The sequence below is a fragment of the Mandrillus leucophaeus genome, unplaced genomic scaffold (assembly GCF_000951045.1).
Source record: "Mandrillus leucophaeus isolate KB7577 unplaced genomic scaffold, Mleu.le_1.0 Scaffold74, whole genome shotgun sequence".
NCBI classification, from domain to species: Eukaryota; Metazoa; Chordata; class Mammalia; order Primates; family Cercopithecidae; genus Mandrillus; species Mandrillus leucophaeus.
The window spans coordinates 3,254,502-3,269,414 of NW_012108030.1; the positions used below are offsets into that span (position 1 = coordinate 3,254,502).

Here is a 14,913-nt window from a genome sequence, read left to right on the forward strand (position 1 = left end):
AAAAAAAAAAAATTGAAAAAAGTTTAAATGCTCCCTCTATAGCTGTTCCTCCCATTTTTGGAGGGAAAATGTTCCCATCTGTGTTGAAACCTCAGTTCTTGGCCACAAAACAGCAAGCAAGCTCATCTCTGGGAAAGCCAAGGTGCCTACAGCCAAATACCGCAGAGGGTCAAGGGAGTTGACAACTAAGAATAGAGTGGGGAATGTGTCCACGAGAAGGTCACCGTGACCTTCATGAGTGGCAGTTGTGGGGGCTGGGGAGCGGGTGGCAGGTGAGTGAGGGGAGGCAACAGGTGCTGGACGTTCACTGAGAAGTTTGGCGGTCAGGGGGAAGTCGGAGGAGGAGCCTGGCACGTGGAGGGGACCCTGGGTCAAGTTGGGGTATTTGATCAAGGTCCCCTTCTGCAAGCAGCCCTGTCTGCCTCAAGGGGCACATTGATCAGGAATGGGCGTGAGGGGGTATTTAGGGTGATAGGAAGGTTCTGTATCTCCATAGGTCACAAGGGTGTATACATTTGTCAAAACGCATCCAACTGTAAAGGTCTTTGCGTTCATTATGTGTAAATATACATAAAACCCAGAGTGGCTTCTGAGAAGACGCCAGTAGGGGGAGAGAGAGCTCCATAGCTCCCAGAGGTTTGTGTTTCAAGTTTTGAATGGGAAAGGCAAGTTTCTCAAAGCAACCAGAAGGGGGCGATAGAGATGAAGTTGCTTTTTACATCGGTGGGACCCTTGGTTGTGCTCCCCACCCCAACTTCTGGATCTTACTTGCAGCCTAGTTGAGAGCAGGAGACAATCTTTCCTGAATACAACTAATATGTGTAATGTGGAGCCTTTTGTCTGCAAGTGTTCTTTATTTTTTATTCTTTATTTTTTGAGACTAGTCTCTGTCACCCAGGCTGGAGTGCATTGGCACAATCTCGGCTCACTGCAACCTCCGCCTCCTGGGTTCAAGCGATTCTCGTGCCTCAGCCTCCCAAGTAGCTGGGATTACGGGCACCCACTGCACCCGGCTAATTTTTGTATTTTTGGTAGAGACAGGGTTTTACCATGTTGGCCAGGCTGGTCTTGAACTCCTGACCTCAGGTGATCTGCTGGCCTCAGGCGTGAGCCACCTCGCCCGTCCCGCAAGTGTTTTTGTTGTTGTTGTTGTTGTTGTTGTTGTTTGAGGCGAAGTGTCGCTTTTGTCCCCCAGGCTGGAGTGTGATGGCGCGATCTCAGTTCAATGCAACCTCCACCTCCTGGGTTCAAGCGATTCTCTTGCCTCAGACTCCTGAGTAGCTGAGATTACAGGTGCCTGCCACCACGCCCGGCTAATTTTTGTATTTTTAGTAGAAACGGGGTTTCACCATGTTGGCCAGGCGGGTCTCAAACTCTTGCCTCAGGTGATCCGCCTGCCTCGGCCTCCTAAAGTGCTGGGATTACAGGCGTGAGCCACCGTGCCTGGCCAAGTGTTCTTTAAAATGTATCATTGTAGGCTGGGCACGGTGGCTCATGCCTGTAATTGCAGCACTTTGGGAGGCCGAGGTGGGAGGATCACGAGGTCAGGAGATCGAGACCATCCTGGCTAACATGGTGAAACCCCGTCTCTACTAAAAAAAATTTTAAAAAATTAGCTGGGCCTGGTGGCGGGCGCTGTAGTCCCAGCTACTCCAGAGGCTGAGGCGGGAGAATGGCATGAACCCAGGAGGTGGAGCCTGCAGTGAGCCTAGATTGTGCCACTGCAATCCAAACTGGGCGACAGAGCAAGATTCCGTCTCAAAAAAAAAAAAAAAAAGTATAATTGCACCTGTAGATTTCCTGTGCCTACATGGTATTGAGCTCGTTTTACTCTTTTCTCATCAAGCACTATGATTTAAAGATCCTCCCAGGCTGGGCGCAGTGGGCTCACACCAGTAATCCCAGCACTTTGGGAGTCCAAGGCGGGCAGATCACGAGGTCAGGAGTTCAAGACCAGTGTGACCAACATGGCGAAAGCCCATCTGTGCTAAAAATACAAAAATTAGCCGGGTGTGGTGGTGCACGCCTGTGGTCCCAGCTACTCAGGAGGCTGAGGCAAGCGAATTGCTTGAACCTGGGATGCGGAGGTTGCAGTGAGCCAAGAGGTTGCAGTGAGCCAAGATCATGCCACTGCCCTCCAGCCTGGTGACAGCAAGACTCCTTCTCAAGAAAAAATAATAAACAATTTTTTTTTTTTTTTTTTTTTAGAGATGGAGTCTAACTATATTGCCCAGGCTGGTCTTGAACTCCTGGCCTTAAGCAGTCTTCCCGCCTTGGCCTCCCAAAGTGTTGGGATTACAGGCATGAGCTATGGCACCCAGCCTCTTTTAGTCATCTTTCTATTGGAGTGGCTTTTATTTTCTTTTTGATTTGCTGAAGTTTCATGTACCATCAGTTCTACTATAATACTTATTTTGAAAATGTGAATTTATTCCAATGCAGTTGATATATCAGGGAACAATTTGAGCATAACCCCAATTTCACATTTGCTTATGCTCATCCAAGGTGAATCCAGGAAACTGCACTCTGCTATAAGTGTGTGTGTAGGAATACACAAAGCACACATACACGGCACTTCAAACAAATACCACCGCCGCAGTTCTCCGGGTGTTAGGAGCCACACCCATCCACATCTGGTACTAGGACTTTCCATCAGATCTCAGATAACCCTCCTTCCACCACATCACAGTAATTCACAAGCTGCTCCCTCCACCCCACACCCATTGCCATAACAAACTTCAAGTCTTTGTCAAGGTCAAGTGCCATATATTTTGGAGTATGTTGGTATGTCTTAACCACCTCGCCTGTGTGAAACTGTTCTCTCCTTTTGTATTCCGTTCTTGTCTTTTTCTTTAAGCATCACTGACAAAGTTTACGAGGATCGTGACACAATCCTGTTTTCTCTGTAAGCCCTGTGGTTTTGACTGCAGGATTTTGCATATTGCTGTGATTTTTATGAATGCATGCATTATAGTAGAACTGACCATTCTAGATATTAGTCCCTTGTTGGCAGGGTGCAGTGGCTCATGCCTGTAATCCCAGCACTTTGGGAAGCCAAGGCGACCGGATCACCTGAGGTCAGGAGTTCAAGACCAGCCTGGCCAACATGGTGAAACCCCGTCTCTACTAAAAAAAAAAAAAAAAACAAAACAAAAAAATTAGCCGGGCCTGGTGGCAGGCACCTGTAATCCTAGCTGCTTGGGAGGCTGAGGCAGGAGAATCACTTGAACACAGGAGGCAGAGAGGTTTCAGTGAGCCAGGAATGTGCTACTGCACTCCAACGTGGGTGACAGAGCAAGACTCTGTCTCAAAATAAATAAAATAAAAATAAAAATGATATTAGTCCCTTGTCGATTGTAGGCATTACAGATATCTTCTCCCAGCCTCTCACTGCTGCCACATTTTCCACAGCACAGTACAGGAGGCTCCTGGCTGACCCAGGCACAGCTCAGAGCCGGCCCCACGAAGCCCTGTGGCAAAGTTGTGCGGAGTGGCTCTCTCATGTTGTTGGAGGTATAGAGACCTGTGCAGTCTGTATGGAGAGCAACTAGGAAATTCTAGCAAAAACATTTTTTGGCTGGGCATGGTGGCTCATGCCTGTAATCCCAGCACTTTGGGAGGCTGAGGCAGGAGGACCACCTGAGGTCAGGAGTTCAAGACTAGCCTGGCCAACATGGCGAAACCCTGTCTCTACTAAAAATACAAAAATTAGCTGGGCGCGGTGGCGCCTGCCTATAATCCCAGCTACTCAGGAGGCTGTGGCAGGAGAATTTGCTTGAACCTGGGAGGCAGAGGTTGCAGTGAGCCAAGATCATGCCATTGTACTCCAGCCTGGGCGACAGCGAGACTCTGTCTCAAAAAATATATATATATATGTGTGTGTATATATGTATATATGTATATGTATATATGTAGATGTGTGTATATATGTATATGTGTATATATATGTATATGTGTGTATATATGTATATGTGTGTATATATGTTTTTGGCTGGTCAAGTGAAGCAGTGGAAGTAGAGAAGGAACAAAGAAATCTGTAACTGGTTGTGATCAATTAGTTGTAAACACCACTGCACTCAGCCCAGCCTCTAACCACATTTTAAATGCACACACCCTTTGAACTAGTGATTCCACTTTAAAAATTATCTTAAAAGCAGGGTTGGGTGCAGTGGCTCATACCCTGTCACCCTAGCACTTTGGGAGGCCAAAGCAGGAGGACCGCTTGAGCCCAGGAGTTCAAGACCAACCTGGACAACATAGCAAGACTCCGTCTGGATAAAAAGTTAGCTGGGCGTGGTGATACATGCCTGTATTCCCAGCTACTTGGGAGACTATGGTGAGAGGATCACTTGAGCCCAGGAGTTTGGGGCTGCAGTGAGCTATGATTGCACCACTGCATTCAGCCTAGATGACAGAGTGAGACCCTGTCTTAAAAGAAAGAAAAGGCCGGGCGCAGTGGCTCATACCTGTAATCGCAGCACTTTGGGAAGCCAAGGCGGGCAGATCACGAGATCTGGAGATCGAGACCATCCTGGCTAACTCAGCGAAACCCCGTCTCCACTAAAAAATACAAAAAACTAGCCGGGCGAGGTGGCAGGCGCCTGTAGTCCCAGCTATTCGAGAGGCTGAGGCAGGAGAATGGCGTGAACCCGGGCAGCAGAGGTTGCAGTGAGCAAAGATCACGCCACTGCACTCCAGCCTGGATGACAGAATGACACTCCGTCTCAAAAAGAAAAAAAAGGAAGAAAGAAAGGAAAAAAGAATTTATCTGAAAAACATCCTTGGACACATACTACACATTGGGTACCAAACTGCTTTGTCATAATGGACAAGGATGTCTGTCCACAGGTGTCAAATCCAAGAGTCGCGTTCATGCAGGGACGAATCTGTAGCCACATAGAGACCAAGGACGTGCCTGGTGGGCTGAGGGGGAATGATGGCCAAGATGGAGCCATTGATTTCTTTCTTTTTTTTTTTTTTTGAGACGGAGTCTTGCTCTGTCGCCCAGGCTGGAGTGTAGTGGCGCGATCTCGGCTCACTACAAGCTCCGCCTCCCGGGTTCACGCCATTCTCCTGCCTCAGCCTCCTGAGTAGCTGGAACTACAGGCACCCACCACCATGCCCGGCTAGTTTTTTGTATTTTTTAGTGGAGACAGGCTTTCACTGAATTGCCCAGGATGGTCTCGATCTCCTGACCTCATGATCCACCTGCCTCGGCCTCCCAAAGTGCTGGGATTACAAGCGCGAGCCACTGCGCCCACCTTATATACTTTTTTTTTTGTAGAGATGGCGTCTCAATATGTTGCCCAGGCTAGTCTCGAACTCCTGAGCTCAAGTGATCCTCCAGCTTCAGCCTCCTGAAGTGCTGAGATTATAGCCAAAGACATTGGCTGGGCATGCACCATGGCGCCCAGCCAATTTCTTTTTATAACATGTACCAAGAAGTACAGAAAGCATAACTGTCTAACCCAGCGAGTTTCAGGGCAAACACACCCATGTAACCAGCACCCAGAACAAGAAACAACATTCCCAGCCTCCCAGAGGCTACCTGTGCCCCTCCCAGTCACCCCACCTTCCGCCTCCCAAAGGCACCTGACTTTTTTTTTGTTTTTTTGAGACAGGGTCTCACTCTGACTCCCAGGCTGGAGTGCAGTGGCCCAATCATGGCTCACTGCAGCGTTGACCTCCCTGGGCTCAGGTGATCCATCTCAGACTCCCAAGTAGCTGCGACTACAGGCGTGCACCACCATGCCCAGCTGATTTTTCTATGTTTCGTAGTGACAAGGTTTTGCTGTGTTGCTGAGGCAGGTCTCAAATTCCTGGGCTCAAACGATCCTCCTGCCTTGGCCTCCCCAAGTGCTTGTACTTCAGGTGCGAACCACCACACCCACCCACACATAACTTCTAATGTCATAATTACTTTGTGAGTTTTTTAACTTCACATGAATGGGACCATCCAGTAAGTTTTCTTTTGCATGTCTGGTGTCTGGCCTGCACGGCGTCTGTGAGATTCAGCTATACTATGGGTATGACAGTAGGCTGTTGTGTGATTGCTGGGCGTTTCCATTATGTGACTATGGCCCAGTTTCTTTATCTACTCTGTGCTGACGGGGGTGGGGTAGTTTCTAGTTTGTGAGCCATTGAGAATAGGGCAGTATGTGTCTTGTAAACAGGAGTACCCTTCTGTTAGGTGTATATGTGGGAGAGGAATTGCTGGCTCATAGGATTGGCATATGCCTGGCTTCAGTAGATAACTGACAGTTGCTTTCCAAAGTGGTTGTGCTTGTCTGCACTCCCCCAGCAGTGCATGAGGGTTCTAGTAGCTCCGTGTCCTTGCCTGCACCCCTCTGTCTAATTGCAGCCCTTGTGGTACGTGGGGGGAGGTATCTCAGTGAAGTTTTGTTTTGTTTTGTTTTGTTTTGTTTGAGATGGAGTCTCGCTCTGTCCCCCAGGCTAGAGTGTAGTGGTGCAATCTTGGCTCACTGCAACCTCTGCCTCCCGAGTTCAGGTGATTCTCATGCCTCAGCCTCCCCAGTAGCTGGGATTACAGGCGCGCACCACCACGCCTGGCTAACTTTTTGTATTTTTAGTAGAGATGGAGTTTCGCCATGGTGGCCAGGCTGGTCTCAAACTCCTGACCTCAAGTGATCTGCCTGCCTCAGCCTCCAAAGTGCTGAGATTACAGGTGTGAGCCACTGCGCTCAGCCCTCAGTGAAGTTTTAATGTGCGTTTCCCTGGTGACTATATTAGTTTCCTATCATTGTTGTAACAAATTACTACTAATTTAGTGTTGCAGTATCACACCTCATGGAGCCTCTGGTGTACTTGTGAAAGAATGAGAATGAAAAAGGCAAATAATGTCTTAGTATTATTAAGATAACAGTTTTGACTTTGCAGACTCCCTAGAAATGTGTTGGGGGACCACACCTAGGACCCAAAGTGTGGGTCGTAGGACCCACACTTTGAGAACCGCTGCTAGAATAATATTGGACTCTTATAGCCTAGGAACGATGGGAAATGTTTAAAAGGATTTCCTATCCATATTTTTTTTTCTTGCAGAGATATATAACAGGGTGATCACTAAAGCAAGTATTTTCAGGCCAGGTGCAGTGGCTCACACCTGTAATCCCAGCACTTTGGGAGGCCGAGGCAGGTGGATCACCTGAGGTCAGGAGTTCAAGACCAGCCTGGCCAACATGGTGAAACCCCATTTTTGCTAACAATACAAAAAAATTAGCCAGGTGTGGTGGCGTGCACCTGTAATCCCAGCAATTTAGGAGGCTGAGGCAGGAGAATTGCTTGAACCCAAGAGGCGGAGGTTGCAGTGAGTTGAGATCACTCCATTGCACTCCAGCTTGGGCAACAAGAGCAAAAGTCCGTCTCAAAACAAAAGAATTTTCAAGCACAAAAAATAGGATGTGCCAGGCGCAGTGGCTCACACCTATAATCCCAACATTTTGGGAGGCCAGGAGTTCACTTGAGTCCAGGAGTTTGAGGCCAGCCTGGGCAACATGGCAAAACCCCATCTCTACTAAAAATACAAAAATTACTTGGGCATGGTGGCACATGCCTGTAGTCCCAGCTACTCGGGTGGCTGAAGCAGGAGAATCACTTGAGCCCAGGAGGTCAACGCTGCAGTGAGCTGTGATTGTACCACTGCACTCCAGCCTGGACAACAGAGCGAGTCCCTGTCTCAAAAAAAAAAAACAACGATGCTAGATTAAAAATGGGTGGCAGAGAGGGAAGTGGAACAGAAATACAAGTTCAAAGAGAAAAACAGGACATGTACAATTTTCTGCTGTTAAAGCAGAGCTTTTTCTTGCATTTTTCAAATGGTCTCAAATCATTACAGTATTTAGATTCCATTAGCTACACATTTACGTTGCTGGAAATTGTATCCTTTGCAACTGTTTAAGCTTGGGAGAATTTTTAGGTGGCAACTTAGAGATGAGTGAGACTAGTATATAATGTTACTAGATTCTTTCTTTGTTTCCTTCCTTCCTTCCTTCCTTCTTTCTTTCCTTTCTTTTTTTTTTTTCTTTTCTTTTCTTCTTTCTTTGTCTCACTGTGTCACCAGGCTGGAGTCCAGTGGTGCAATCTCAGCTCGCTGCAACCTGCACCTCCTGGGTTCAAGCGATTCTTCTGCCTCAGCCTCCCGAATAGCTGGGATTGCAGGCCTGCACCACGCCCAGCTAATTTTTGTATTTTTAGTAGAGACAGGGTTTCACCATGTTGGCCAGAATGATCTTGATCTCTTGGCCTCATGATCTGCCCCCACCTCGGCTTTTCAAAGTGTTGGGATTACAGGTGTCAGCCACTGCACCCGGCCATCAACTTATTTCTTTTTAAATTTAATAGAGATGGATCTTGCCGTGTTGCCTAGGCTCATCTCTATCTTGTGGACTCAAGCAGTCCTCTTGCTTCGGCCTCCCAAAGTTTTGGGATTACAGGCGTGAGCCCTGAGCCTGGCTCTGAATCCTTTTAAGGGATAAAAAAGCATGCAGGGGCCAGGCGCGGTGGCTCACGCCTGTAATCCCAACACTTTGGGAGACTGAAGCAGGTGGATCATCTGAGGTCAGGAGTTCAAGACCAGCCTGGCCAACAGGGTGAAACCCCATCTCTACTAAAAATACAAAAAAATTAGCCAGGTGTGGTGGCAGGCACCTGTAATCCCTGCTATTTGGGAGGCTGAGGCAGGAGAATCGCTTGAACTTGGGAGGCGGAGGTTTCAGTGAGCCAAGATCATGCCATTACATTCCAGTCTGGGCAACATGAGCGAAACTCCGTCTCAAAAAAAAAAAAAAAAGGGTTAATTTTATGGTATGTGAATTATGTCTCAATAAAGTCTTTTAAAAGGGTGGGGCTTGCACTCAAGTATGGGGAATGATCAAAGGTATCAAAGTAGGGTGGCAAGATGTTGACAGCTGCTGGACCTCAGGACATGGGTACATGGGGTTCCTTACACTATTCTGGTTTTGTATGTGTTTGAAAACTTACAGAATAAAAAAGTTTTGCTTTTTGAATTGAGCTCCAGGATTCTGGGGTCTTCTCTTCCTCCTTTACCCGCAGTGGGAGTGGAGGTAGCTCTTCCCCTAGCCACAGAGCCCTACTCTGACCTGCCCTCTGATTGGTCGATCTGAGATATAATCACAGACGCTAGATCCAATCGCTAGTGGACTGGTAGGCAGCGATTGGGTCAAGCCTTGGCTAAGTGCCAAGCCTTGAGCCAATCACGGGGCTGGTCCACGCCTTGGCCTCAGTCAGAGCCTACAGATACGAGAGGGGAAGGGAAGGTGGAGTGGATTCATCAACAGTAGTGGCCCCCTTAGTGTCTTTTTTTTTCTGCCTCCATTAAATGGCACAGCCACCACCCCAGCTAATCTGAAGTAGTGGGTAGAATTTGAACCCTGGATCCCCGCCCTCTTCCCTCCAAACAAAGAATTCTGTTGGTAAAGGTGCTATTTTCATATATAAATGAGTCTAGGTGAGTCTGGAAGGGGGACTTCCAGGAGGAGGCCTGGCGACCACATGCCCTCCCTCTCCTCCACCTCACCCCGCTTCTCCACCTCCGCTTTCCCATCGAGGGGACAGATCAGCTCTGAGGGCTGTAGAGGTCTTCCCTGTGCTGCCTGCCTCCGGTCACCACGGCCCTGCCACTGTCCCTTCCTCCCCAGGATGACACGGCACGGCAAGAACTGCACCGCGGGGGCCGTCTACACCTACCACGAGAAGAAGAAGGACACAGGTGCAGGGCTAGGGCAGGGCGGGGCATGGATGTGTCTTGGAGTCACCATCTCCCCTCGTGCCGGATGTCTCTCTCCCGCCCCCGACACACACTGATGGCCGGGTGATCCCACGCCCCCATGTGGCCTGGCACTGTGTTCCCTGCCTTCTGCGCATGAACTCACTCCTCCCAACAAGAGTGTCAGGGATGGCGCTGTTGTTATCCCATGTTCCAAAAGAAGAAACTGAGGCCCAAAGAGGGACAGGCACTGGAGCTTGGTCACAGCCAGAAGGGTGGAGGGGAGTCAGCCGTCAGCCCCTCCACTGAGCTGCCACTCAGTGACCAGGCCTGTTTGCCTCTCACCCTCCAGGGTTGACACCTCCCTGTGGGTTCAGCCCATGGCCCCAGCACACAGACAGCGGCTCCCAACTGCCTGTTTCTCTCTGAGTCCCCCACCCCCACCACCCCGTTGTCTCTCTGCCGCTCTCTCTGGGGCTTTGGAGACGGGCATGTCTCCTGTCGCTCTGCCCCTCCATCACTCTGCCCATCTCTGTCCCCAGCGGCCTCAGGCTATGGGACCCAGAACATTCGACTGAGCCGGGATGCTGTGAAGGACTTCGACTGCTGTTGTCTGTCCCTGCAGCCTTGCCACGATCCTGTTGTCACGTGAGCTGGGAAGAGGGATGGGTAGGTCTGGGTGGGGAGGGCAAGGGAACCGCCAGGAGGAGGCTGTGTGTGTGGGCCTGGCCACCTGCACAGCCAGGGAACCCTGGACGAGCAGTTTATCCTCAGAGCCTCTGTTTTCTGACCTGGGACATGGGCATGATCCTAGTGTCGTTTCATAGTGTGGAACAGATGGAAAGGAACATATTTCTAATGGGGTGTAGGGCTCTTGGAGCACTGCCGAGGCCATCGGAGCAGCTCACCTTCAGATACTTCCCATGACCTGCCTGTGATGGTAGGACAAAGGCTTAACAGGTGCTGAGTCCAGGCACTAAATACGTGCTCAATTAGTGGTATATTTTGTAGACGACAGTAATGATCAGGGCCCCCAAGGCCAACTTCAGTTTCTTTTTTTCTTTCTTTTTTTTTTTTTTTTTTGAGACAGAGTCTTCACTTTGTTGTCCAGGCTGGAGTGCAATGAGGAGATCTTGGCTCACTGATCTCCCAGGCTCAGATGATCCTCCTGCCTCAGCCCCCTGAGTAGCTGGAACCATGGGTGTGCACTACCACACCTGGCTTTTTTGTTTGTTTTTTGTAGACAGGGGATCTCACTTTGTTGCCCAGGCTGGTCTCGAACTCTTGGCTGCAACAACATGTGGCACACATTGTTGCTGCGAGAATGAAGCACTTTCCCTGCAACTCTATTGGGAGAGGACAGCTGCAAGCTGAAATCTGGTCTCTATTAGATTCTGCCCCACATGCCTTTTTCCTTTGCTGATTTTAGTCTGCATCCTTTCACTGCAGTGAACTATCACCATGAGTGTAACAGCTTTGCTGAGTTCTGTGAATTCTAGCGAATAATTGAACTTGGGGCTGATCATGATGGCTCCTGCCTGTAATCCCAGCACTTCAGGAGGCCGAGGCGGGAGGATCACTTTCTTTCTTCCTCATTGCACCCTATCTTTGCAGCCCAGATGGCTACCTGTATGAGCGTGAGGCCATCCTGGAGTACATTCTGCACCAGAAGAAGGAGATCGCCCGGCAGATGAAGGTGATGGGGATGGGGAGAAGGAGGCACAGGCAGGCAGGCAGGAGCTTTTGAATCTGAGCTCACAGGCAGAGCCACTTGGAGCCCTCCAGTCTCAGTTCCCTCTGCCTGGTACACCGTTCCCCTCCTGCTTCCGGCCAAATCCTCCTCACCGATTTCAGCCCAGGTGCTGCCTCCTCTGAGCTCCTGCCAGTCCCCTGGATCTGCCCCAGTCACCTCTTCTGTTAGCACTTGGCATAGTTGTAACTCTACCTGTGGCTGTCTGACACACGCCCACTTTCCCTTCTGGACTTCGAGTTTTCCCCCCTGCGGCTTAGGTCCTTAGTAAAGATGTGCTAAATGGGCTGGCAGCGGTGGCTCACACCTGTAATCCCAGCACTTTGGGAGGCCGAGGCAGGCAGATCACTTGAGGTCAGGAGTTAGAGGTCAGCCTGGCCAACATGGTGAAACCCTGTCTCTACTAAAAAAACAAAAAAAAAAAAAAAAAATTAGCTGGGCATAGCAGGTGCCTGTAATCCCACCTACTCAGGAAGCTGAGGCAGGAGAATCGCTTGAACCCGTGAGGTAGAGGTTGCAATAAGCTGAGATGGCATCACTGCACTTCAGCCTGGGTGACAAAGCGAGATTCTGTTTAAAAAAAAAAGAAAAAAAAAAAAAAAGATGTGCTAAATGAATCGACATCACTTCATTTTTCTGGGCCTCAGTTTCATCATCTGTAAAATGGGCTGACAAGGCCAAATCAGAGGACACAGCAGGGAACCTGGGAGGTGCAGGCAGATGAGCATTCTCAACGCGTTTTACTGGGAACCTGGCCTGGCCTTCCATGGACAAAGCCATTTGATGGGTAGGAGGGGCCCTGTTTATCCCCATTTGAGGCACAGTGGGTCTGTCCCCCTCTTCCCCTGCCTGTTTGTTGGCACTGAGGAAACACTACAGGTCACGTGCTTATTGGGCTTTTTGTCCTGAGCAAGTGGCTCCCCCGTGCCCATGTCCTCCACACAGCCTGGTGGTCATGTCGGAGGCCCTCCTGAGCATCCATCACTGTCACTGTTACCTCCTCACTCAGCTGGGTGGCCCAGGTTGGTCTCGAACTGCAGCACCACCTAGGCACCTGCTGTGCGCCAGGCGGGGCTGAGCTCAGGACGTGGCTTCACTCCTCCCGTCCTCACTCCCTGCCCGTCTGTAGACTGGGCTCCTCAGCATTCCCTTAGACCTGGAGTCTACATCCCCCGTCCCAAACACGGTCTGGGGCATGCACTGTATAGTAAACCTAATTGGCCAGCAGGTGACATTAATTAAACGCTTAGCTGAGTGCCAGGTGAGGCTCTCCATGCTTTAAACACTCACCTTATGTAACCTTCAGTGAGCCGCCGAGGTGGGTCACCACTGTTAGCCTGTTTTACAGATGAAGAAACTGAGGCCAGGAGAGGTCATAGTGCTCACTCAGGCCACAGAGTGACAGAGATGGGCTTTGAGTCTGGCGCTCTGGCTATACAACGCAGTAAGGTTCACACCCGCCCAGGCAGTTACCACCCTCTGCCAGATACTGCCTCCACTGTGTAGGCTTCAGTTTACCTACCTGTGAAATGAGAGGAAGATACCTCCAAACCCCCAGGGTGGTCCAAACCCACCCTCAAGGGCAGATGCTCAGCCTACTTTCCGCCCCCCGCAGGCCTACGAGAAGCAGCGGGGCACCCGGCGGGAGGAGCAGAAGGAGCTTCAGCGGGCGGCCTCGCAGGACCATGTGCGGGGCTTCCTGGAGAAGGAGTCCGCCATCGTAAGCCGGCCTCTCAACCCTTTCACAGCCAAGGCCCTCTCGGGCACCAGCCCAGGTGACTCAGAGTGCGCTTGTGGTGGGTTGGGGGGCGGGGCGCCGCGGGCTGGGCGGGCCCAGGGGGCGGCATCTGAGTCCCTTTCTTCCCCCACAGATGATGCCCAACCTGGGCCCAGTGTGGGTCCTCCAAGTAAGGACAAGGACAAAGTGCTGCCCAGCTTCTGGATCCCGTCACTGACGCCCGAAGCCAAGGCCACCAAGCTGGAGAAGCCGGTGAGCCCCCACAGCGCCCCTGCACGCACTGTGCCAGGGCGCCAGGGTCCCCCAGCGTCCTTCTCACGCACAGGGACCACCCGCTCTCCACCTGCGCCAGCCCTGCCTACTGAGCCTGCCTCTCTCCGCCCCTTGCAGTCCCGCACGGTGACCTGCCCCATGTCGGGGAAGCCCCTGCGCATGTCAGACCTGACGCCCGTGCACTTCACACCACTCGACAGCTCCGTGGACCGCGTGGGGCTCATCACGCGCAGCGAGCGCTACGTGTGCGCCGTGACCCGCGACAGCCTGAGCAACGCCACCCCCTGCGCTGTGCTGCGGCCCTCGTGAGTCACCTAGGAGGGGAGGAAAGGGACCACCTGGGAACCTGCGGGGCGGGCCGGCTTTGGGGCCAGTAGGTCTCCAGGACGGCCTCTGATCAGTCTCCCACCTTCGCCCTCACCGCAGTGGGGCTGTGGTCACCCTCGAATGCGTGGAGAAGCTGATTCGGAAGGACATGGTGGACCCTGTGACTGGAGACAAACTCACAGACCGCGACATCATCGTGCTGCAGCGGGTGAGAGTCCCACCCCTGCCCTTCCCGCAGCACTCCAAGGCCCCGCCCCTCCCCTTCACCCCCTCCAAGGCCTCGTCCCCTCCCCTTCCTCCAGCTCTCCAAGGCCCCGCCGCCTTCTCTGCTCTGTAAGGCCCCCAATTTCCTCCTGCTCTCCCAGGCCCCGCCTCCTCCTTCCTTTTCCGAGGCCCCGTCCCCGCCCTATTTTTTAAGGCCCCGCCCCTCCCCTGCCTCCATCCCTCCAAGGCTCCACCCCTCTCCTTCACACGTCCCCTCCCAAGGCCCCTCCCCGCCACTCTCTACCCTCTTCCCTGTGCCCTGCGCCCTGTCCGTCCATGCCCACTGCGGTCGCCTCGCCCCCCCCAACTCCTACTCTTCGCCCCCTCCCTAACTCTTACTCCTTAGCCAGCAACCCGCTTCACCTTGACCCGCTTAGGAATCCCCACTACCACCTGGAGCCCCACCGATCACCCCCGGGCCGGCCTCCACCTTGCCCTTCTCTCTACCTCCCCCAGGGCGGTACCGGCTTCGCGGGCTCCGGAGTAAAGCTGCAAGCGGAGAAATCGCGGCCGGTGATGCAGGCCTGAGTGTATGCGGGAGACCAAATAAACCGGCTTGGGTGCTCAAGGACGTGGCGCCTTCATTCGCGGCGTGGGCGCCCTGGGGACAGGGCAGGCGAGGATGCGGGGCCGTGCAAACAGCGCTCCTACAGCGCACGCTGGAGTTTGAAAGAACGAGCTAAGCATATTGAATGTGGTCTCACATTAAGAACAAAATCTGGCCAGGCACGGTGGCTCACGCCTGTAATCCCAGCACTTTTGGGAGGCCGAGGCCAGCGTATCACTTGAGGTCAGGAGTTGAGACCAGGCTGGCCAACA

The 14,913-nt window shown here is 51.7% G+C and overlaps 1 protein-coding gene across 1 annotated transcript in view; it reads left to right on the plus strand.

The window, feature by feature from the left end:
- Nucleotides 1-14,658, plus strand: part of NOSIP (nitric oxide synthase interacting protein) — a 25,484-nt gene extending 10,826 nt beyond the window's left edge. The window contains exons 2-9 of the mRNA XM_011966033.1: nt 9,675-9,745; nt 10,285-10,390; nt 11,357-11,438; nt 13,108-13,267; nt 13,364-13,482; nt 13,621-13,808; nt 13,930-14,038; nt 14,551-14,658. Coding sequence (XP_011821423.1) covers nt 9,676-9,745; nt 10,285-10,390; nt 11,357-11,438; nt 13,108-13,267; nt 13,364-13,482; nt 13,621-13,808; nt 13,930-14,038; nt 14,551-14,622 — 906 coding nt within the window. The 5' untranslated portion in view covers nt 9,675 and the 3' untranslated portion in view covers nt 14,623-14,658. The remainder of the gene's footprint in view (nt 1-9,674; nt 9,746-10,284; nt 10,391-11,356; nt 11,439-13,107; nt 13,268-13,363; nt 13,483-13,620; nt 13,809-13,929; nt 14,039-14,550) is intronic.
- Nucleotides 14,659-14,913: the final 255 nt, after the last annotated feature.